General features: G+C 47.0%; 1 protein-coding gene across 3 annotated transcripts in view; it reads right to left on the bottom strand.

Annotated features, from left to right (window-relative positions):
• Window positions 1-24,631, bottom strand: part of PIGL (phosphatidylinositol glycan anchor biosynthesis class L) — a 54,583-nt gene that overhangs the window by 3,218 nt on the left and 26,734 nt on the right. For all 3 annotated transcript variants that reach the window (XM_069033763.1, XM_069033762.1, XM_069033761.1), the window contains 3 exons: window positions 16,040-16,130; window positions 10,759-10,826; window positions 3,217-3,248 (listed from right to left, as the gene is read on the bottom strand). In XM_069033763.1, coding sequence (XP_068889864.1) covers window positions 3,217-3,248; window positions 10,759-10,826; window positions 16,040-16,130 — 191 coding nt within the window. The remainder of the gene's footprint in view (window positions 1-3,216; window positions 3,249-10,758; window positions 10,827-16,039; window positions 16,131-24,631) is intronic.

Raw genomic sequence — 24,631 nt, 5'->3', positions numbered from 1 at the left:
AGCGGGGCCCGCATCCCTTCGGCACCGCCGCCTGCAGCACCTCCTGTCCCACCCGTGCCACCGCCGCGTCCCCACCGCCGTGTCCCCACCGCCGCGTCCCCACCGCCGCGTCCCCACCGCCGCGTCCCCACCGCCGCGTCCCCACCGCCGCGTCCCCACCGCCGTGTCCCCACCGCCGTCCTGCCGCAGCCCCGGCCCCGCGGCAGCTGGGCAATGCCGAGCGCCCGGCAGGGCCCCGGGACGTGCGGGAATGCGGGGGCTGCGGGACCAGCATGGCCGGGACACTTCCTGACCCCGAACCTGAGCCCCTCTCCCGCTCACAGCCCGCAGGGACAAGGGACAGGCAGAGCTGTTCGGCTGCCGTCCGCTTCAGTTGCTCTCCCAAGAAATGTTCTGCAGGCACAAGTGCTGCAGTTGCTCACAGAGTGCCCTGACACTCCTTTCACTCCCACTGGAGCCGTTTCTGATTTCCAAATAGCAAACTTGTGATGTGCTGTGAGTGGGGGAACCACTCTTCCTCTGTAGAGATCCTCTGGGCTGCTGCTGCGGTAGTTTCAGAGGAGAGAATTAGTACAGTGCTGCTCCTGTCAGCATTCCCACTGGCACCTGCTTGCTTTTCAAACACGGGACAATGGGTCTTTCCTTCCCTGGATGGTTTTAATGGACTCTGGCAATGCCACATCAATTCCTACTCACAGTGATGGGAAGAGAGGCCTGGCACAGGGTTACCCAGCACCAATCTCTGAAGGAGGCTGCTCTGTTAACCAAACGTGCTCTCCCTTTCCTCAATCTCTTTCCCTGAGAAATATTAATTCATGGAACAATTACACCCTTTTGTTCCCCAAAGCTAAGCAATAAGGGCTCAAAACCATGGCAAGTGATTTTAGTGTGGATGGGTCAACCTGCTGGGCCTTCCTCGGTCAGATCAGGCTAAGGGGTGGAATTCAGCTCCCCAAAAAGAAGGGCAGTGTAAGAGCCCTCTGTGTCAGTGATCTGACCAGGATTTCCATGTGCTGACAGCAAAGCCTGCTCTGCATGGCAACGTGAGATGACATGAAGCAGGGAAGGAATGTACAGTCCAGGGAGAGATGGAAAAGTGTTCAGAGAAACATGTGCGGGGTGAGAGCAGTGCTGCCATTGAGGAGTCTGCTCCTGTGACACCGGCAGGTGAAGCTTGTCAGAGCCTGCTGTGCCTGTGACCTGGGCAGGATGGGATTAGCAGTGTAATGCAACCTCTCCAGGTTGGCAGAAAGGGCAGGATCAATATAGCTCATGGATTAGGCCGAGAATAGAAGTGTGTGAAGCCTGCAGCCTGCTCAGCTTGGCTTTCTGCTTCCAAATCGCTCAGGCAGCAAGGATGCCTAGAATGAGGAGTGCCTGAGTGAGCACTGTGTATGCTGCAGGCCTGCACTGCTCCTGATGGAGGGAGGCACAGGTTCTTCTGGAAGAGCACTGGTTATAGCTGGAAGGGGTCAGTGGCAGGGGTGGGAGCACATCCAGCAGTTGTCTTGGCTTCTTGAAACAAGTGCTTGTGCCTGGGCTGGAGAACTTGATTACAGATTATAAAAAGCCTGTTGTGTTTGTGCTGGCGAAAGGCATTAGAAAGCAAAGCAGGATATTTAGGGTGCTCATTTGCATATCACTGAGGCAATGCAAGGCTTAGCTGGCTTTTGCATTTGCAGGGAGATTTTCTGTGGATTCCCTGATCACATGGGCTTACACAGGCTCACCCACAAACAGTTCCCTTTTACCAAGAGCAGCGCAGCACTTTTCCATGGCCTGAACATGCCTTTCAGCTCCATCCAGCCAGCCTCAATCCCAGCATCACTCATTTCATTAAGCCCCTCTGATGCACAGCCCTGCATGCCTGCCAGATCAAATTATAAATACTGGGAATTTCAATGAGACTGGAACTATATTTGGAAAGGCTTAGCGTAAGCAGCAGCATGGGAGCTCCCCGTTCCTTTGGTGTTTGTAGGTCATGTCAGATGTGATGTAATCAGAACAGCAAGGCTTGCACAGAGCTCCAGCAGTCTCTTGATGCTGCTGGAGAAATGGAAATGTTCTCTATATGTGGGTCTGTTTCAAACCTGAATGGATTTGAGGCACAGCCCATATTCAGGACCAGAGTGAATCTCACAAACCTGCATGAGCAGCACATGAAAGTGGCTCAGTGTAGATGGGGCCTGACAGCCAGCAGTGACATCAACCACTGCAGGTCCTTGTCCTTTGTGCTGCACACAGCACACAGAGGTCTGCTGCATCTCAAGGCTGAACAAAGAAAAGGTCCTAGGAAAGAAGCTGGCACTAATACTCCTCTTTCATAAACTGGGGAACTGAAGGGACTAGAGTCAGAGCTCAGCTTAAGGGCATTCTGCCATCTTGGCTCATGCTGTCTCATTAGGCCTGCAACTTCCTGCTAGCAGAGAATTAAAACTGATTTGCTGTGACTCATTCAAATCCTACAATGATTTGGGAATTAGCATTAAAGGAACACAGCCTGGATGGCTGCTGAGGGAGCAGGAGGTTCACTGGGTGGGCCTGGCTGAGCCACCTTCCTATGCTCTGTCCAAACAGCTGAGTGACAGCTTTGTGCTTAAACGAGGTCCATACATTTGTCCCTGGGCAGGCACTGTTTGCTAGAGATAAGGCTCTACTCTACAAAAGGGCTCAGTAGCAACCTCCTTCTGTACTTTGTTTCTTTCCTTTCCCTACTGGTACAGAGAATTTCTCAGAGATTCTTGCTCATTTACAGGTAGAAGAAGCCACTACAGTTTGTTGTGCCACTGCAGATTTCAGATTCCTTTCCTGAGCACATTTTGGTGGAGGCTTAACTTGCTACATGCAAACATTTTTGGCTAAGGTGGTAATTGTTTCTGAGGCTTTTGTCATAGAAAAGGAAAAAGGCTTGTAAGCAAGACGTGACCAAAAACTCTGTAACTAAGCTGAGAGACCTGGAAAGAGCACTCAAATTCACCCAAGAGGCACAGGCCAGACACTGCATCACACCACTGAGGCAGGACAACCCCAAGGGACTGAAAAGTGACTGTAGAGAAGCCTGAGCTGGTAAAAAATTGCAGGGAGATAAATGTTCAGCTGTGGGTTTCATTTGCAGTGCAGGGGTGAGTTGGGCAGCTGGAACCCTGGACACAACAGTGATGTAAAGGACTGCAGGGTGGGGATGTGAGGTTGGGATGGGAGGTGATGGACTCCTACCTTCAGGTAACTTCCCCTCTGAATGCAGGTACCTGTGAAAGAAGAGATACAAGGTGGTCAACACTCAGTGGAGTTACTCAAACCCTGATTTTACAGGTATAAACTCTGCACACTAAACCAACCCTTGTCATTTAACACACACACACACAGACAATGGCCAATCTTGTGAGAAGCTTCAGGATCCCATACTGGATGCACCTCAGGCAAGGATAAGCCTCATTCCCCACACTATTCTGCCATTCCTTTCCTCATTCTGGCTGCTGGGACACATCACAAATAAGCTCCATAAATCAAATTCACTCTCAGACATCTCAAGGGAAAGGCAAGAGGCTACCAAAGGCTGTTCACCCCTGAGAGCACCTCTGGCTGTTTAAAGCCCAGGCTCTGCTGGCCAGGGGCATTGTCTCAGTGGCTGCTCCTCTTGGGGCACCAGCTCTTTTTTTCTAACCCAGGCTGGCACTGGCACATCTGAGAAGATGCTCTGGCTTTTTGCTCACCAAGACTTTGATCCCTTCATGACTTTGTCCTGAGGAGTCTCTGTAGCAAAACAGAACGACAGGAGCATTATGGGGGATGGGAATGGTGATGGCACTTCCATCAAGAAGTGTAAGCAAATGACCCTGAGAGGGTGAGGGCATCAGAGAGTGTTAACTTCAATTCCTTTTTAATTCTCTTGTTTTTTCTGCTCATGACTTCGGAGCACTTGTGCTGACATTCCCATCTGCATTGCCTGGATTTGGCCCACGGCAGGGCTGGGAAGCAGCAGGTCTCCAGCAGATGGCACTCAGGTCTGTCCCACACCCAGTCCTGCTCTTCCAGGAGAAAAAGAAATCCAAACAATGGAACATTTGCCAAAAGGATAAAGGAAATAATAATAAAAAAAAAGTTATTTAACCCTGTGTAATATTTAAAGAGATTGTTATCACCTTACAGTGGTGTATCTAACAAAGGACAATGTCCCAGTTCATGTGTAAATCAGCCAGGATAAAACATGCATTATATGTAAACTGCTGTGTTTCTCCAGTCACTTTCAAACTAGGATTATCTCTGGCTATTGGTTAAGTTCAAGGAAAAGGATTAGCTACACAGGCCCAGACAAAATAGGAAGCACGGAGTGATGAATACCCAATGCAATACAAAGCAAAAATCAAGCCAGAAATGCAGGTCATGACAGAACTCAAACAGCAATCAGAAAACATATTTAAACAGACTCTCCTGCCAGTGGTGTCCTCTGCTCCAGAGCCAAAGCAATGCCATCTCCTACTAAACAATGGCCTTGGAATACTGACTTGACCACCTTCTACCCCACCACTCAAGTCTTACTGCTCTGACAAAGATTGTTAAATGTTGCCTTGTAATTTAAATATCTCCATTAATATCTGCTCTGCTCTTCTGCCAGAGGTTTCCTCCCCCACAAGTGGAATCTGGCCACCCAAAGAAATGATTCAGCACTCGGTACAGTTAGCAGGGTGGGAACCTTTTAGAATAAGCTTGGAGATAAAGCAGTGAGTGGTTGTGAAATCTGGCAAACTCTCTAAAGGGCCAGTGTCTGCTCTGGGTGTGCTGCTCTGCCATGAAGGCACCGTCAAAGCACTGAGCTGCTCCAAGAGGGAACTAATAATAACCATTCCTGTCACTAGAAACAGGAGTGAGAGATCCAGCTCATAGGGAAATGTTTCAGCAGGAGCAAGGAGCATCTTCAGCAGGGAAGAAGAGCTTGATTCAGCAGCAAATTAAGGAGTTTGTGCTTGTGTAAAGGTTCAGGGAGACACAAACTGTGTTTAGTTACTGAAAGGTCCTCAAAGCTGCTACCAGCAGAACTGTCACTCATCTGGAAGAACAGGCATGAAGAAATTGCATCTCTCCTCATCCTTTTTGTCCCAATCCAAATGCTTCAGTTCTCAGCAAGGCTCAGTGCAGAGCCCTGGGAACGGGCTCCACCCAGCTCTTATGTGCAGAGGAATTGCAGCCTTGCTCATTTGTATTTCTCTGTGGTTGCAGAGAGAGAGAGAAACACGAAGCTCTACCTCCTGCACACGTTCACAAAATGAGCCAATCCTCTCCCAAATCCATCTTCTCGCTCCCATCTCCACCCTGCTGGAGCGTCTCCGTGGGACACTTCCAAGTAGGGGAGAGGTTGCAGCTCTCAGTTGTTGCCATTTTGGGAATGTTGTTTTACAGATTGGACTTGCTGTGGTTTGGGCGAAATGAAAGAGTTTGGCATAAAAAAAATCTCAAAAAGTAAAACACAAACAGGCTCTTTTTCAGGAGATTTTTCCATATGGGTGTTTTTTTTTTTTTCCCCAGAGAGACTTTTTATAATCCTTTTTAAACATGAAGTGACCTAAGGTGGCTTGTTCCCACCCACTGCCCAAGTGCCAGAGGCTGGTGATTACAGGACACCTCTCCCTGCACCCTCTCTGTTATGCCTGTGGTAGGTTCAGATCCACATGTGAGACCCTCTGCAGTGAAGAAGTTGCAAAGGCTGTGAGACATCCAAAGGCTCCAACCATTTCTGCCCTGCAAGAACTCAGCCCCAGCTCCTCCCTCAAGGCCCAGCTGCTTTGAAGGCTGTTGCTGCCTGCAGCCATCAGCTCCATCTGCTCAGCAGAAACACTGAAATGCAAACTGCAGGACGGAGCTCACTCCCAAATTCCCTGTCTTTACTCAGGCATCCTCAAGAAAAGGTGTGAGTGGGTCAGCTCCTATGTGGCACTGACCAGTGAAACCTCCCAACCTGTTCCAAGGGGAACAAGTCAAGATGGAGCTGAAACCTCGGTCCTGGGGAGCACAGAACTCCTCTGGGGCTCATGCCCACGTGGGTGTGTTACGGTTTGGGTGATGTTCTGTTTGATGAGAAGTTGTTCATTTAATTCAATGACTTCACTCTCCAAATAGTTTCCCAAGCCAGAGGCAAAACCCTTCACTGAACTGACTGCTGGCTGCTGTGGAGCACTGGGGAAATACAGTTTTGAAGAGCATGGCAAAGAATGGATGTCTTAAAGCTGTGTTGGGGCTCCATTTAGGATTCCAGCCTCTAATCTGCCCGATGAATCTGATGAAACAGATGTGAAGGAGGAAGAACAGGCAGTCTCCTAGGAACCACAGAGACATTAGAAGGATATACTTGCCAGATGTTGAATGTTTGCTCTCTGGAATGCCTCCTCCCTCCCTAACTGGACTTTCTGGCTCCATTTCCATGCACCCTGAACTACACCATGGAGCAACAGTTTGTACAACTCTGTACTCACACATGGGACAGGGGCAAAAGATGGTTCTGCCAGTGGCAATTCAGAGATCTTCCAGCTGATAGAGCTGTCCCTGGCTCTGTGCTTTGGGCCCTGCACTGTCTGGGAGGAGAATGTGCAGTGTCACTGCTCCACTTGCTGCTAGCAGCCCAGTGATACTGGGAAGGACACCCCAGCTTTAATCTTAATGGCTCTTGACAATGCCATGGAAGGGCACTGGGATGGATGAACTTGGCCAAATTAAGGAATGAGGGAAAGGAATAAAAGAATGAGATAAAATGTAGAAAACTATGGGATATATGCCAGTGCAGAGAGCTTTGAGGGGAAGTCTCAAGGATAGACAGCAGAGGACAATTCTGTCTCAGCCTTATGGGGACAGTCTGGCTGCAACCACAGCCATCACTCACATAAGCTCCCCCAGGACATTGAAGATCAGTAAAACAAGTGAGAAATGCATGGGCTGCAGCTGCTGAAAGGAGGGAGAGATCTTCCAGCAACACACTGTAAGAAGGCACCAAATAAAAATGGTAAATGGGATATTATCCACCATTATCAACCTAATCACCCAAACCTGGCTTCCTCCCTGTCCTTTAAGACCTGGCCTTGGAAACTCAACACAAGAATTGTGCTTTGTTGGGGTGGGATGCACTTGGTAGCCTCTGAGAATGGCTCCCACCAAGTGGCATTGGCTGCACACTGCTCTGCTCATTGTTTCCACGCACGGATTTGCAGCTGGCATTTAACCAACCCTCCTCTTCCAGGGAGCCTCAGTGCAGCCCTTCTGCACAATGTCCAAGGCATTCAGGAATGGGGCATTCAATGGCCAGGCTGGGACATGGAAGTGCAACAAGGCATTGGTGGCACTCAGGCTGCATCCTAATCAGCTGCTGAGTGATAAAGCTCCCAAATATTATCTCTGCACAGCCTCATTTACAACCTGCCACAGAGCTGGTAAATGTTAAAAAACATCCTGCAGGACTGAGAGGTGTTTTTCCAAATGGAATTGACGAGAATAGGCTCAGCTAATGATTCCTTGATGTAGCTTTTTATATGGCATCATTGATAGAAGTTTTATGGATGCAGTTGCTATAACAACATAATGCACAGTGGTTAAATATAGCAGCTCCTATTTTCCACTCAGTTTGCTCTGCCCTAAGCAGACAAGACTATTCTTTTCTGTTCTAGCTGGGATGAAATGGATTTAATAGCTCACTAAAGAAAACAAGTGGTACAGTCCTTCCTCCTCCTCACAAAGATGATTCCTCTCCATCCTAAGCAAGCAAACAACAAACCAAACAGCCCCCATTTGCCAGGCTCCTGGGCAAGAGGGCTTGTTTAAAATCAAAATGCACAGTGACTCATGCAAAACTAAACCACCTTGATATTACATGTGATCTCAGTGCAGGCACTGTCATTTCAGAGTGCAGGAAAGAGAGGTTCTCCAATATTCCTGTCACACAGTATTTACCAAGCTCATTACCACAGTGCCTAGTGACTTGCCAAATGCTGAAGGGGGATAAAGTGACCTGGTTGTCACTCAAGACCTGCTCTTCCTTGGGGATGAGTGTAAAGGATCCAACCTCCCATGGCCACAGGAAAAGCTCCTGTTTTGAGGGATAAGAGAGAATGATGTTGCCAAATCAAGCTACAGGAGATTGCTTCCAGTTCTTCCTGCTTTGCTGCAGTGGGTTTTTCTTGGGTTTGGGCTGGTCTTTTTTCCGTCTGGGAGCCAGAACTGAAATACTCCCAGGGGAGACTGAAATCAAATAGCAATTTGTGTTCCTCTCCCACCCTGTTTTTTCTTATTTTTCCCTTGCAGAAGAACAAATCCACCCTCAAACCTTGGTATTTCCCAGTTCCTCCCAGATCTGAAGGCCAGGCAGGCACACAGCAGCAGCTGGACTCCTGCAAGCTGTCAGGAGGAAGGTTGCTGCAAGGGAAAGAACTCATTTCTTCTGAGTAGTTCCTGCTCCTTTGAACATAACTTCTGTTCCAGACACTGGAAAGAATATTTATGCTCTTAGCAGACAATACTGAGCATCTGCTCAGCTACGACCATTTCCTGAACTGTTTCATTCCTTGAAGCTGTTCAATAATTTGCACCTCCTGAAGAAAAGAGCTGTGGGAGGAGTCAGCCTGTTCTACCCCTGTTCTTGCAGAAAGTACTGTCATGGAAAGTGAGCACCAGCCTGTCTCCCAGAGACTGGGAGCATCCAGAAGAGCTGAGGATCACTGCACCAGCCCTCTGCTTCATCCTTTCCTCCACTTTTCACAGTGGAGGCAGAACCCTGCAGGACTTGTTTAGAGATGGTTAATAAATACATTGCAGTTGATACCTGGAGGGGAGAGGTCGTTTGCCTTTCTCCTGCCATGTAGCACTGGGGCCCCAGGGGCAGCCTCTGCTGCTCTGCAGAGCTCTGCTGGCACAGGGGGACAGGAGAAGCCTCAGTTTATGCTCCCAGTGCTGCCTGTACTGGCCAACATGTGAGAACTCATGAGGGCACCGAGAGTCAGGAGTGATACAGTCACGCTCTACTTCCTCCATAACACAAACTGAAAAATAATGAGGGCAAGCAAGCCACTAAAAATAAACTTAACCTTTCAGCAGCCAACAGTGTCACTCCTGCCACATGCAGATGATGGGGCTACCATGATTAATTCTGCTGATTCAGGACTGGAAGGGAGACAAGACATAAACCAGCCCTTAGTTAATGAGAACTGCTCATGCTCTGGTGTCCCTATCAGCACAGATCTCATCAGCCCAGACAATGTTCTGCTCTAGCTGAGGACCAGTGCAAAGCTCTGAGTTCAAGGGAATTGTAGACAATGAGCATTTCCTGGTAACATGCTCTGAGACAAGTAGAGGGTTAAATCCCCACTGCACACACAGGAAACCTAAAGCATGAAGGTGGGAAAGTGATTTCTGCAGAGCCACAAAGTAAGACATGAGTAGAACTGGGATCAAAATCAAGAGTTTTCCTTAAATTTCTCATATATAACTCAGCTGCTGGCTTGTTTTCCCATGATCTCTTCAGGGTGGAGGAGGACACCTAACAGCCTGCCCTCCATTCCTCTTTGTAGGTCATACAGCAGTTGACTGAGCAAACAGGCAGCTGGAAGCTCTTTAGTCCCTCTGTGCCAATGGTGTGAGCATTGGTCATCAACCTCTGCTCCTCAGTCATCAACCTCTGCTCAACCTCTGCCCCTCGGTCATCAGCCTCTGCTCAACCTCTGCTCACTCCTCAAACAACTGTGCCTGAAACCATCTCCACACTCAGCCCAAACAAAGACACTGTTTGCTTTAACTCCACCCCCTCTCCTCTGTTAGGCTATTTCAGAAGTTGCTGGGAAAAGCCATGATCCCCCTCTAACACTGAGTTCCAGCCATCAAAGCTCTCAGCATCTTCCCAGAGGAGCTGAAGGTCCCAGTATGGGTTCTGTGGCACTGCAGCTTTCTCTAGGCAAGGGAGAAAGGCAAATCACTGTGATGTTGTCAGCAAGGAGAGCCAGAAGAATTTGTTTACTTGAATTGCACAGATGATTCAGAAAACAAATGGGTGCTATAAATACAAGCTATACTTGCAAAGAGTTCTTCTCATGCCTGGGAAAGGCAGGGGCAGCTCTGGAAGAGATCTCTCTAGGACACAGTAAGGTCTGAATGAGCAGAGGGTTAAAGTAAAATACAGTGGCTGTCTTGCCAGCAAAATTTGAGTGATTTTAAAACAGGGATTTTTGTCTGTCAACCTCGCCACATCACACATCACCACAGCACAGAGACAGAGGGTCCCATAATGTAAGGAATAAAATGGTGAAGGAACTAATGGACTAATGGACTCTTCCTAAAAGTGGTAAATAGGGACAGCTCCAGCGAAAGAGCAATGTCCTTGGGTCGGAGAGGGAAATTCAGGTACCTGGGCAAGATGGCAACATCCTCTGGAACAGTGGTGCAGAACTTTCCAAAACCCAAGTGCCACCAGCTCAGGCATCAGCTATTCACATACTCTCCTCAAAGCAGAAGGGCAAAGTGATCTGTGGCATATTTTAGTGGGATCAAGGACAGGAAGAGCAAAGAGGGCCCAGTGAAAGTGAGACTGGCAAGGTCCCAGCTGATGGAACACTGAAAGATGCTGTAGGTTATTTCCAGAGCTGTGGCAGTTTCTCCAGACAGTGTTGTGTCCCACAGCCTGGCACTCAGTTGGAGCAGTGAAGTCAACACTGCCTTTGGTTCTGCTTCCACACCAGCACCACGTTGACCCTGCAGCCCCCAGGGAAGAGAAGTGTGCAGCCACTGTACCTCACTGCAGTGTGAAGAGAGATGTGGTTGGCATGGCCACTCACTCCTCCCGCATCAAATGTCACCACCTGCAATAAAACCACACAACAAGAAGCATTTAGGAGAGAGAGGAGGAGCCTGTGCAGCTCCCAGATTTGATATCCAACACAGCCCTGTCCCAGCCCGTTGTGTCTAATGAGTTGTTTATGTGTTGCACAATGAGGCCTTGTGTGTGAACTCCTCATGCCACAGAAACACAACTAAACAAACAAGCCACTCTGGAGCTAGATGACTACACAGCCTAACAGCTTGAACAACAGAAAGATGACAAAGACCGTGTCCCCATTGGCAGGATGCACTTGTTACTTATTACCAGGGCAAAAGGTCACTTTCAAAGTGATCTGTTGCAAATGTGTTCCTGACCCGAGAGGTCCAGCTCTATGAATCACTCTCTCCTGGATGTGAGAACATCCTCCAGTGCCTGGGGATGACAGGGTGAAGCTGCAGTTTGCTGTGCTGTGAATCAGGACATTGCTGCAACAAGAGCCACACAAGCGTGTCTGACTGTCCTGGTCCTAACGAGGCTTCACCAGAGAATTAAACAGTGATAAAATAATCTGATAGGAGAAGAAGCCTTTTTAAACCATCTGACTGCACTTTTGTACAAAAATTGATTCTCTGCAGGGAGAAACAGGAACTCCAAAATGCAGAAGTGTGTGAGCACAGCAGTGACCAGTCACTGTCCAGAGCCACTGGGGACTCACTCCCACTGTGGGGCTGTGCACTGGGTACTTAAAGGCTCCAATGCCCAACCAAGAAGCCAGACTGGCAGCACAGAGTGTAGAGCAGACAGGGAATGTGTGCCCATCCTCTTTCCAGGGGTTGAAAGTGACAGTCCCTGGACAGTGCAAAGCTCAGTGCTTGCTCTGGGAGAGGCCCAGCAGCAGAGCTCTCCACAGCTCCCTTCTCTGGGACCAGGAAGAATTCATCAACTCCCACATTTCAGGCAATGTTTGCTTCCTTGCAAGCTTGTTCTCTCTTCAGGGAAGGAAATGCTACAGCCTTGCTCACTCACTGCACCTCCCTTCTCAAAATCTATTTTATATGCAGGGCCTGGAGCACTGGGTTAGAGATCAAGGGAAGATCAAAAGCCACCGTGCCCATCCTGCAACTTGCTCCTCCACCCTCCAGCAGGAGAGGCCCTCTCAGACATGGGATATTGAGTCAAGAGGGAGAGGAAACACAAAGGCAGTGGTAAACACTTCAAAACCCACAAACTTCAGACAAGCCTGCTTATAAACCCACCCAACCCAGGACATGCTCACAGTTAGACCTTCACTTTGCCCAGTGGCTGCCAGCAAGCACCAGGTTGCTTTGTGCTGGCAGGAACTGGTAGGACCAAAACTGGTTTCATTCAAGAAGCATTTTCTGGTTAACCCCTATTTTATAAAGAGAAAAAGGATGTGTTTAACCTTGGCTGCTGCACATCAGCACTGCCAGAGAGCTCTGCAGGGCCTGCCATGGTGCTGAGGCCTCCCTATGGATATCAGCTTTTGGAGGAGCTCATCAGGGAAAGACATGAAATTCAGCACAGCTCAGGGAATGAACACAGCACCCTGTACTTTGCAGATAAGAAAAAAACACACTCTGAAGTCACTCCTACCTAGAGTGGCACTTTCCTAAGATGACAACATACCCCACTCAATGCAGGCAGAATAAATTCCTATTCAGGTGAGTAACAGTGTTAGTCTGATATGGGCTGGACTTGCACTAAACCCTTTTACTCAATGGAGACAGAGAGAGGGTTTGTCTCTTCTGCCTGGTCCCTGATTTTCATGTAACCTGTACAAACAGAACGTTTTTAAGAGTAGTACCCTTCTGTCAAAAGTGGCTCAAATTAGCCAATGGGCTCTAAAGTGTTCTGAAACATGCATGTGCACATACATATAAATACAATTGCATTATTCCTGCTTCCTTAGGAAATCAAGCTAAAAACCCCAGGCAAGCCAAAACACACATTTTTCCTTCTGCAAAGGTTACAAGAGAACAAACCAGAAGACTGAGATAAGAGACTACAGTGAGCAGACTAAATAAACTAATCATTGTTTTTACAAAACTGGCTCAGGCCAACTGTGGGAGCACAAGGCTGGGTTAGGAAATATTCTTGACATGAGAATTATCTGTTCAGAAACACCTTTGGAGGCTTTTCTTCTTCACATCTGTTTTGAAATGGAAGCTGCTGAGCTTATGTAACATCTGAACCAGCTGAAGAGACTACACAGAGCTCATTTTCAGTTACTGTTGTCCAATTTACTGTTAGGACATTTACACTTGAATTGCCTGTCTCTTCAAATAAACGAATTTTTAAGTACAATTCCCAAGGTATCTGCACAGTGACTTGGCCACGGTGGCATTCCCTTTGTCTGATCCCTCAGCACACACCTGGCTCTGGGACAGCAGGGATGTCCCACCCTAAGTATATATCATCTAAATATCTATATATGTCATCTAACAGGGCTCTGATTCCACAGCACCACTGTGCTGTTCATGACTTAAAGCAGGCAGCAATCACATGTAAATCAATCCCTCTGGCTTCAGGGATTCATTTCATTGATAAGGAATTTGAATTTCTTTCTCACATGCTGAAGATATTTTCACACGGGAGCATTTGCTCCTTCCACACAGTGCAGCTCCTGCTGTGCTGGCTTTTAACTCCTAACCTGAACCAGGCTGATGATGAAATCAAGCAAACAATCAGGACAGGATGAGAAAACCTGAACATCTTGAAAGTGTCTGGGTTAAAAACAGGCTTAGCCAGTTCTGGGAGCGAAAGGCTGGGACAATAAATATACTTCATGTGGAAATTATTGCTCAATGAAATCTTTAGGGCAAGGGGGAGTTCCCTCCCCACACCTGTTCTGAAATGGGAGCTGCTGCTGTTGCTGGTTTTTCTTCTGGGTGACCTTGGTATTCAGGAAATGGAGCTTTCACTAGTGGAAGCCAGAGCAGCAGCCAAGACAAACAGGTCCAGAAATCCCTTCCGGAGAGGGGAGAGCACAGAGGAAATTACTCAATTACCAGCAGAAGAGAAAACTCCTGAGAGGCCTGGAGTCCATGATCCCTCCCCACACCTCAAAGCTGAGGGTCTCCCTCCTCTCTCTGGTGTCATGCAGTGCTTCAAACACAGCACACATCTGCTGTGGGCACACAAAGGTCTCTGCTTTTTAGCAAGGGCCATCCCTTAAAATGCCACAGCAAGCAACTCCATTTCTCATGGCCTTCCCCCAAGCATCACTCCTTACACTCAGAGGCCATTGAGTCTGAGTTTGGAGATGTCTTTTGAGTCTGATTAAGGAGCAACAAGAGCCTGCGTGGAGCTCACACAATACTATGTAACTTCTTTTTTTACACACCAAACACTTTCTAATCTGGATCAAGACAGAGTAGCCTTGGCTGCCTCTCCCTGCAACACTGCCTTTTGCTTGTAAATCCAGCAGGCAGGAAATAATTTCCCAAGTCTATAAATTAGTTTTGGCTTTGAGTACACCAACCATTAATTTCTGTGTCTGCACTATTTAATGTAGAGCTTGATGAAATATGTCCCAAAAAGATTGAGCTACTCCTGTATTTGGGCAAATGAGTAACCATGTAATGGAAGGAAACTACACAGAACATGGTGGGACTCTTTGCCTTGCAATTCTTCCTTTCAGACATGCTGGAATTGCAGCCCCTGCTCCACTGCCAGATGGCACACAACATGTTCTGTAAATAAAGATACCACTGTCGATGCTGTGACTACTGGGAGAACTGGGGAAAGTTTTCCCACTGGGATAGAAACAACAATACACATCTTCCAGTCATGTTGACTCCACTGAGTTGGTCTGAAACTCTGTTAGTTTTTGTTCTTTTCAAGGCTCTTTTAACATGTTCAGCCAATTCTATCAATTTCAACATTAGTAAAAAATGGACTCAGTTTACCTTTCAAGGCACAGCTGTTGGTTTAGGACAGCAGAGACATCACAGATAGCAAACTCTGAAGTTTTAAATTGCAGGATGTTTAACAAAAGTAATTAGGTGCTTTTGCTGTTGTCGGCAAATTCAGTCTGCTCCTAAATGAATGGTATTACAGCAAACACCTGAGACCTGTGTGATTGCTTGGGACACTTCAAATAATGAACATTTCCGGAGCAGTTCATTACCAGCAGCCCTGAGAAGCTGCTCCAGCTGCCCTTGGTGCTGCTGATGTGTCCTGCTGCAGTGATTTGTCCTCGGTGCTGCTCAGGGAAGAGCTGATGGGAATGCAGGGGGCAGGGACAGCCCAGCAGAGCCAGCACCATGCCCGGGAATGTTTCCTGCTCTGCAAACCCCACATTTCCCTGCTCAGCTCTGCTCTGATAGTGGCAGACTCCAGCCTCCCCCAGCACAGCTAGAGTTTAATTTTTCCCGAGGCAAAGATCTAATCCTTCCTAACCATCCAGAGGAATTCTGGTGTTTTCAGAATTTCTTCTGGGGTTTTGGTGCACTTGTCCCTGTGCCCCTGAGAGTCACAAACATGCAATACAAATCCTCCTGTGTTTGGAGCTTTCAGATTAGATTAAAACCTATCTATTCAGGGGGCCAAAAGGCACAAAAGGAGTCCAGGAAAACTGCGTTTGTCTCCGTGCACAGCAATGAATTTCATGGAAAATTAGCCTCAGAATCAATACAAAGTTGGATGCATGATGCTGGTTTTGTGCTCGTGGGGCTTTCATGCTACAGGAGATGTGGTTTCTTGTTTTGTGAAGTGCTGAAAGGCTTTGAGAGTTTCGTGATTTTGCTGCTAATCAGTGTGTCACAGTGCCATGCCTGATCAAAGCAGGGTTCAACAGAGAGGAACAGAACACAACCCTTTCCATGCTTAGGCCCTTAGTCCTGTTCTGTGGGAAAAAAACCCCAAACTATACCAGTGCCAGGAAATCTCCCCAGTTTAATATTCTTCAATCCTGACCTATAACCCTGCTAATCAAGCTCTCTAACACACATCTGCCAGTGGGCTTCAAATCTAAGCCTAAATCTAAGTCTAAACCCCAGATGGGCTCTCTCCATCACAACATGGTTACTTTAAAACACAGAAACCATTTGAAGAGTTAGAAAAGAGAAATTCCTCCACTGTTCATTTCTCACTGGGAAGCAAAGAAAGCTCTCCTGAGAGAGAAGATACATCCTAACCTTAGAGGCTCCAAAGAAAGCTTCCAGAGGGAAAGGGAAAGCCCAGAACACTCAGAAGTAATGTGGCAATGTGCTGCAGAAAGTGTCACATTACCAGGTTGACGTTCTTGGCTGCTATGTGCTTCAGGACAAGGGTGGCGAGGAGCTGTGTGTCCCACTCCACAGCAGGACTATCCGGAAGATCCCTGAAAATGAGAAGGACAATCAGTCACTTCACTGCTGAGAACTTTGTAAGGACCACACTGGACAAGAGAGATCCTCTTAAGCACAGAATTAAATCAAGATAAATTTATTTACCATATAAAACCACTGAACCTTACTTAAAAGCCTTACAGGCCGGGATACTAGAGAGTTGGAAGGGAAAGAGCAGCTCCTACACCCTCCTCATGGACCTGCCAAGGTCTCCCTTTCCTCTTACCATTAAGGCAGACTTTGTGACTGCTTTACTTCAAGCAACATCTATTTTGTAAATTCTTTTTCTTGATTTATCCCAGTCAAATTTAAAACCCCTTTAAAAACACATTTTTCTGAAAGACTTCCCAATCTTAATCTACTGGTGAATTACATTGGGAAAGCACCAAGCAAACTCCTGCTCTCATTTATTCAGGAATAACCCATTAACCACAACCAGAGGACAGCAGAGTTGTAATTATATGGCTTGGATTTGATAGTAGTTGTTCATGTGTTTATTTTGTGCTTTGCATACCCAGCTGGTATGCAGAGCATACTGTGACTGAACTCCCTGCCTGGGTATTTTGTACTGCAGGATTCTAGGGGCAGGGAGCATGAGCCAAATGCAAAATAGCACCAGACAGCCAAGAGAACATTCCATATTTACACAACTGAGAACTGAATGTGACCCCCCAGTCATTATGTTTGAATGATGCCAAGAAAACATTGCTCACAACGTTGCAAAGGTTATTAGTAACAATAGGATAACACACAGCTGCTAAAGCCCAATAATGACATGCTAAACCGGTCTTTTTCTCAGACCTTTTCCCTCCTCTGGAAGTCTGATAGTCGCTGTGAGGTGGTTCAGCAGCAAAATGACTACACAGCATTCTCCCACAGACACAGGGGCCTGGAACTGAACTGATCCAGCTGTTTGCAGCAGAGAGCAGGAGCTACATCCCAACACTGCTCAGGCCTTGCTCACTCCCCAGACTGCAGGGACGGCAACATCTGCAACAGAACAACAGGGAAATGTCTCCTTGGCACATTCCAAAATAAAGCTCAGCCTGGGTCTTCAGGAGAGGTCTTCTGGCCACAGATTTTCCCACTGCTGTTAACAGTAGTTGGAGTGGAAGGCAGAGCTTTATGTCCAAACTGACCATTAGATTTTCCCTGTTGTGTTACGTGTTCCTGTTCAGTTCCGGCCCAAATAATGTGAATTAGAAACCCCAGCACAAGAGAAGGAGTTCCTACACCAGGCTACACATTCCAGCTCTGGTCCCTGTAGCAGTACTACAGCAATAGAAAGTTTTGTGTTGTTGGCAATTCCCTCTGGCACAGACAGCGTATTGGCCTGATGTACACCAGACACCTGAATTTCACCACTGGAAAGATGCCCTGCAACATCTGGTGGCTGTCTCATCAGCTTAACAAACCTGCACCTCATCTGCTCACACACAAACTTTCCCATCTCTTGTTTGAGGAGGAAGTGGCCCTGGTGACCCCGAAGGTATGACAAGTCCCAGCATGTCACAACAAGCCTTAAACTTGCACATTTAAAAATATGGTTCACCTAAAATATCACCAAGAAACAACCACACTGAGCCGAGTCCAAGTGCAAGTCTGACAGTGCTTCAGTTGTTTGAATGATACCTCTGAGGTCTGTCAAGGCTTAATCTGATAATATTAAAGCAGCAAATTAGTGTAACAGGGATTCTTACACTGATCACTTACAGTGCAAATATCGTGCCCCTTTTTGGACAGGGGTTAGTTAAATGGAGGAAGTGAAGAGTCCCATTAAAACAGGAAGGGTGCTCCAACAGTGAGAGGTCAGGGGAAAAAAAGTAGGGTTTGGAATTTATGATGTCCAGGAGGCTTTGGTGTCATAGCCACCGCACTCAGCTTTATTGGGCTGTCTCCAAAAAGGCTGCTGGGTAGTGGAGCAGGTTTTAACTAGTTTAGACAGATAAAGATCATCCTCGTCAATGGAAATGAACAGCTGGAGGCAACGGTTTAGAATCCCTGGAAACAAAACAATCTGAAGGCATGAGCAAATTAACTCCATCAACACTGAACTGATTAAGCAGGAATATTCCACCCAAAATTCTGCTTCTACCCAATTACTGCTGGTCAGAGATCACTTACTCCCAGCAAGGAAAAGGAAATCTTTTTCTTGCATCGGATTTATCAGGTGCAGAAGAGAAACTGATCTTGTCAAACAAGAGACACATGCACAGAAGCACATTCCTAAATCATTAATAGCCACGATGGCCCATGGAAGTATTCCCAGCTCATTCTGCAAACATAAAAACTTACACACAGCTAAATGACAAACCCAGAGTCACCCAGAGAAGTCAGCAGCAGAACTGGCAATAAATACATTCATCTAGACTGCTCCAGGAAGTGACTTTTATGGTAAGAGTTTGTATAATACTTTATAAAGTTGGAAAGGTGTTACCGTGATTGTAAGAACTCACATGAGAGCAGTACTTTTCTGCCTGTGCTCTGGATATCAGTAACTGGGTATAATAAGGATGAAAAGGTGATGAAGAAAAGCGAGTTCATACACAGCATGCAGCCATGCACACAGGACAGGCTTACAGGAGGTCTCCACATGCCCAGGGAATTCTGTAGGGACATCAAACTTTGAAAACTGCTCACAGAACCATATATAAAAAAAATATTTTTCTTAATGTCATAAATAGGTTCTCACCAAACCTGAACAGTCCCCTGATGTGCTGCACTACTGAAATGAGCTGCATTCATTGCTTTTACCTAAGGATTTTGTATCAGAGACACCCAGCATTTCAATGGTTAACTGCACGCTGCCTTTCTGGCTAAGGCTGATAATGCCTCTGAGCTCAAGGTCGAAGGGCTGAGATAAAGGACTATAAAGGAGTGAAAATTAGCACATTCCCTGGAGCAGACTGGAGCTGGTCCCAGGAGACACCGTTCCCCACCCACCCTCCCTGTCCCCTGCCCCAGAGAGCTCCTTGTTGCTGCTGTCAGTCACTGCCACAGGTCAAGACATAAATCCTGCACCAGAAGCCTCCCAGGTCATGCTGCTGGAGGGGGCTGTGGGAAGGGCAGAGGGGTTTGGGCACTTGGCCATATTTCCGTCAAACTATTATGGTCTGGAAGGGATGTTTATGGGATTCCACGTGTCTGATACTGAATGCAGGTGGCTGCTTGGATGCAGGGAAAAAATGGGGAGATGCATAGGAGAAAAAAAAAAAAAGGAATAAGGCTCCAGAAGAGTTGTCTTCCCAAGAATTTTCAGTGAAAGCCATGCTGTGCACTGTACAGGGAATTTACAGCTGTGCCAGGGGATCTGCAGCCTCAAGAGGGAAATAGAGAATTACAGTGCTGCAGTTGCTACAGTGTGGAGAAGGGTCTGTCTCTGCTCACTGATTTCAGCAGTCACAGGAAACATCACGTTCAGAAAGCAAAATCCTGCACCTGCCTATGCATCCATCCACTGGTAGCAAGAACCAGTCAGGACCCCAGGTTTTCTCCATCTCACTCCTTTGCTTTTCTCCCTGCCAAGCTGAGCAGGGCAGGCACTGGCATCTGCAGTTCCTCTTCCCAAGGTTTGCCCAGGAAGGATGCAGCAGATGTCCTGGATATTCTGGTCCTTGTGGAGAGCTACAAGGGCTCACAGCAAATCACATCAGCACAGTAAGCCATCATTCCACCTTGTGCAGGTTTTGCCCAGCAGCCTTACAGCTGAGAATGAGAGATGTCAAAAATCACTGCCTGGTGCCAGCTCCTCTCCAGGCCTCCTCCTCTGCCTGCCCTGGGCTGGAGTTCCTCTCCCACCTCAGCCTGGCCATTAGAACACGGTCCACTCTGCCAGCACTGCTGGCCCTGCCAGCAGCACAGTTTTGTAGGGTTGTCTTTCTAGGAACATTTGGGCACAAGATGACCAGATTCCTGTCATTTGGGAGGTCACTTTTGGCCAAGGTAGAGAGTTAAAAACCTTCACAGATATGTACTGCCAAGTTATACCCTTCTCACATGATACACTTCTCAATCCCTGTCCAATTTTCCACTGCTCATCTCCCCCAGACCTTTCAGCAGCAGCCAGTGCATTCAGATGGACAATCCTCTCTTGAAGCCTTCCGTGTAATTTATTCTGCTCATGAACTAAGCTCTCATGACTGCTCTCAAGGTTAAGTTAAACCCAACAGCTGGTCTGTGTGATGTCCACGTGGCTCCACAAACAGCAAATGGGCTATGGGATAACCTTGAGATCCGACCCTCTGGAAATCTGTGAGCTGGGAAATCCCCAGGCCCTGGGGGCCTCTGGTTACCTGAGAGTCACCCCATCGGGACCAGCAGGGACCTCTCTGCCCTGACATGAAACCTTTGTGGGAGAGGGCAATAGAGTGACTTCTTGGAGATGTTTAGGTGTCCATTTACACATTCCAAGGCACCAGTGCAAAACTTCCAAGGCACCCATGTGATTTTCCATCCCACTACACACCAAAAGGGTCAGGATGAAAGAGCTTTCCCATTTCTTATTGCCTTTTTATCCTGCAGCACAACCTTAATTAGTCCAAGGCCAGGGACCAGGAAACATTTTGGCATAACTTCTCCTCCTTATCCCCAGTGACTGATTTTACATTAAATCAGGCCCAAAGGTCGGTGGCTTGATGGTAGAAGCAGGTGAGCTGCTGTGCACGAGGTTCCCAGCTGGGAACAACGACCACAATGTGTTTGTTGGAACAGAGGATGCCCTTTGTATAAAGTTATAACTGTATGAAATGAACATGTGGGCAATGAAACTGGATCAAGAAGCAAAAGATCCCACAGAACAAAATGACGTGAGTGCACAATTAGTGAAAAAGCCATGTGATGACTAGAGGCAATCAGTGACCTTTATATCACAGCATCAAAGTAATTGAAAAAACTGTGTAAACAGAAATTATTTCATGCTCTCCAAAGTAGAGCAGAGAATTCTTATTTTTGAGATGATGCTAAGATAAGCTAAGACTGGCTAGCCCTAGCTCTTGAAGCACAGCCTCTGAATCCTGACTTTTATAACTATTTATAAATTTCTCTTCCTATAATGGGCAATTACAGACAGGAGGGAATTATTGCTGTTAGGCTGCATGTACATCTCTGATTCAATTGAAAAGAGCCCACTCAGACAAATGATCAGCATCTTGCAACATCATGTTCTACAGAGAACAGATGCTGTGTGCTTATTGGAATGTAACAACCCACAATTTGGGAGAGAAATGGACTCGAGCAGGATGCCAACTGTCAAATGAAAAGCCACCTACGACAGGGAAGCTCAAGAAATTTTTACGCCAGCAGCATCCTCCCTCTCCTCATAGTAAAGAAACACAAATTATTCTGAGAGTTGTATTTTAAGATTGGAAATAATCATCTTAGGGTTTGGTGTAGGTAGAGGGTAAAGGAAGTGGGGAAGATGTTAATGACTGGAATATTAACAGTAAAATACTTTGGAAGAGCTCTGCATGTTCCCCACTGAGCCATGAACAAACCCAGCACAACTCTTGACAGGTGACACTCCAGCTTCCTCCATACCTCCCCAAAGAGAAATGGTAATTAGGTCGTGAGGGAACACATTTTTTTGACTTGGGCATGATCAGGTGTTTCTCTTCAAGAAACAAGCATCCTTTGGGTTTAAATTCATAGCAATTATGACAGAACACAGGACTGGCTGTTTGCAAAGACCTATCCAAATGGCCCTGTACTCATTTATTTTTTTAAATGAATTATTGATGATTTCTCAGCAGAGACTGATGTCTATTCACAGAGATGACACAATTGCTTATCATAATTTGAAATCTGGTATTCATTTGATGTCTGTGCCTCAGCGTCCTGTTGATAAATTACAGCACAAAGCTCTGTAGGAACAAGTTCATATTCAATGTCTTCAAACAAAAACAATTGATGGTTCCTGTCAAGACCAGAAATACATAGAAGCTATGATGGCTAAAGCTAATTTTAAAAAGTAACTTTAAAAAACTACTTTGGAGAGGGTATCAGGCCCTGCTGTGTAAGACAGGAAACAAAATTCAACTCAATTATTTCTAAATTGATATTTAGTCACAGCATTTGAATCTTCTGCTGTTCGTGCCTGTGAAATGGAAATAATTGTATGTTTACCCCTATGTAAAGAAGTTTGGGATCCTTTTAAGAAAAGTGTTCTGTCTGTTCTCTTATTTCTGGATGGAAATCGAAGATGTGTCTCAGCAGTCCTGGGTACTGGGAACCCCACAAACCTGTCCTTTATTCCTTGTACTGTCTTCCCATAGGGTATTGAATCAAGTTCAACATCTTGGTACTAATTTGAAGGTCTAGCCCAAAATATACAAAATACTGCATAGAACTCCAAAATTATGAGTATGGTGAACAGTTCTGTCCATTTGGAGCCGAGGAACTCTGCAACAAGGGTAACATCTCAAGCAGTCAGGAGTTCCTTAGAGGCTGGTGCCAAACACTGAATGGGCTCCCAAATCAAGTAATCACAAACTGCTTTGATTTCTACTGCAAATACCAAGAATACTCCTTGGAACCTGTCCTTTTCAGCAAAAACCAGCAATATTTAGTTTAAAATTCCCCAGGCTCTCCAGTGCACATAAGAAAGCTGAGACATCTGGGCCAAATGTCATCCCAACAATGGAGACCCCATTTGCCAAAGCATGTGACAGGGGCTGGGTGTGTCACCTACGGGGCACCTTGTTTTGGTCACGTAGGTGTCACCACTCGGTGCTGCAGCTGAGGAACATGATTTCCAGGAGGGACACACCAGTGGAGAACAATATTCCTGGCAGATGTCTACAACTCCTTGTCCAACCCTCAGTTTCACAGCAAACCGCACTCGAGGCTGACAAGCCTTTGGGAAGCAGCACTGCTTTTTGCACAGACACTACACCCCAAGCCAGGCCAGTGACAGCCCTGTGTCCCTGACAGCCATTCTGGGACCAGACTGTATTTTGTGCCTGTTGACTGAGTGGGGCCCACAGATCCCACGTCAGTGACACATTTCCAGCCACCATGCAGCCTGTTCCTAGCACAGCCAGCACTTTTCAGCCCTAAGGGACTGCCAGCAGTGATCTGCCAAGTGCTGGGCAAGAGGCCTCCCTTTCATTTTATAGCAGCTGGATTTGTGTGGGATCTGTTGGGGCCATTTGCAGAGGTCACTGAAAACACCAGTCAGAGCCCAAACAGCATTTTCAGGAGATTTGGGGCTGCCATGAATTATGGGCCAGCAGTTCCTCCTCTGGCCCACTGCAATGTGGTTTGGGCAGCAGACAACAGGGCAGTGTGAGATGAAGACAATTCCTCTCCCACCTTGGACAGGCAGCCTGGAAAGGAGAGCACTGAAGTCCCTACCTAGTTCAGCAAAACAAGAATACACCAACGTTTTTCTGAGTACCTGTTGGCAAAGTGCATTTCTGGTACTTGCTGAAAAGTAACAGATCTATTGGCAACAGCTGGCAATTTCATCTGTAGATCTCTAATAAGAGAAACATCTTCAAACATGCAGCTGTCTGGGACCAAGGAGCACAGTTGCTGGGCAAAGGGATACATGCAGCAGCTTTTCAGTTCAGCACCTTCCTAAGCCAGGAAGGTGGATGGAAATGCTCAGTGGAAAGCCTGAACAGCAAACATGGACCACAGCAGCTGGTGGCCTTTGGGAATTTTGGACCACGCTCCTAGAACCATCTGCTCTTGTCTGTGTCAGCTCCCAGGGGAGGGACAGACTGACCTGATCCCAAAAAAAGATGGACTGGCCTCTACTAACACCCTGGGCTCCATCAGGTACCACTTTGGGATGCCTCTGGCCACTCTGATATTTTGCACAGTAACAGGGGAAGAACAGAGCCCATATTTCTCCCAAAGCACCATCTGCACTGTAAGGAATGAGATCACTAGGCCCATATTAAGTGATCAGGCAGATCCCAGAATAGCTCCCAGCCATGTTCACTTCCTCATTATTATTGTTGGCTTTGCCATAGTGCCTTGGAATTCATCTGGGCCCTGACAGTCTAAGTTGTCCTGACTGAGAACAAAAAGCCCAGCAATCCCACAATCACAACTGATGTTTTAAAACTGAAATACAAATCACCAGCAAAACCAGGACTCTCTGAGGAGCAGACTGCAGGACTTCACTCCTCCCTTACTTAATTTTGTTTTGTAAAATGCTTTGAAGAAAAGAAGAGCTCAGCAGGACAGGGCTTGGGACAGGGTGTGTTAAGCCATTCACCAAGAAGCCATGTCCAGCTCACACAAGTCCTGGCACCACTGGCTCAAGGACAGACTTCCAGTTTCAAACTGGGGCAGGAGGTCTCACTCTCCTGGAAGAAGAGCTGTAAGAGCACAGGTAGAAGGCAATATCCTGTTGTTCTTAGCTAGGTTTGCACTGCAGTTCTGCCACACAAAAGGTCACATACATGCATCCTAACATGCCCAGGACCTCACAGTGGAAAGGCTACAAACCCAAGGGGAAGGAACAAAAAGTCTCTCACAGCAGCCA

Source organism: Aphelocoma coerulescens, chromosome 19 (genome assembly GCF_041296385.1).
Source record: "Aphelocoma coerulescens isolate FSJ_1873_10779 chromosome 19, UR_Acoe_1.0, whole genome shotgun sequence".
Classification (NCBI taxonomy): domain Eukaryota; kingdom Metazoa; phylum Chordata; class Aves; order Passeriformes; family Corvidae; genus Aphelocoma; species Aphelocoma coerulescens.
This window is presented reverse-complemented; position numbering and strand designations above follow the sequence as displayed.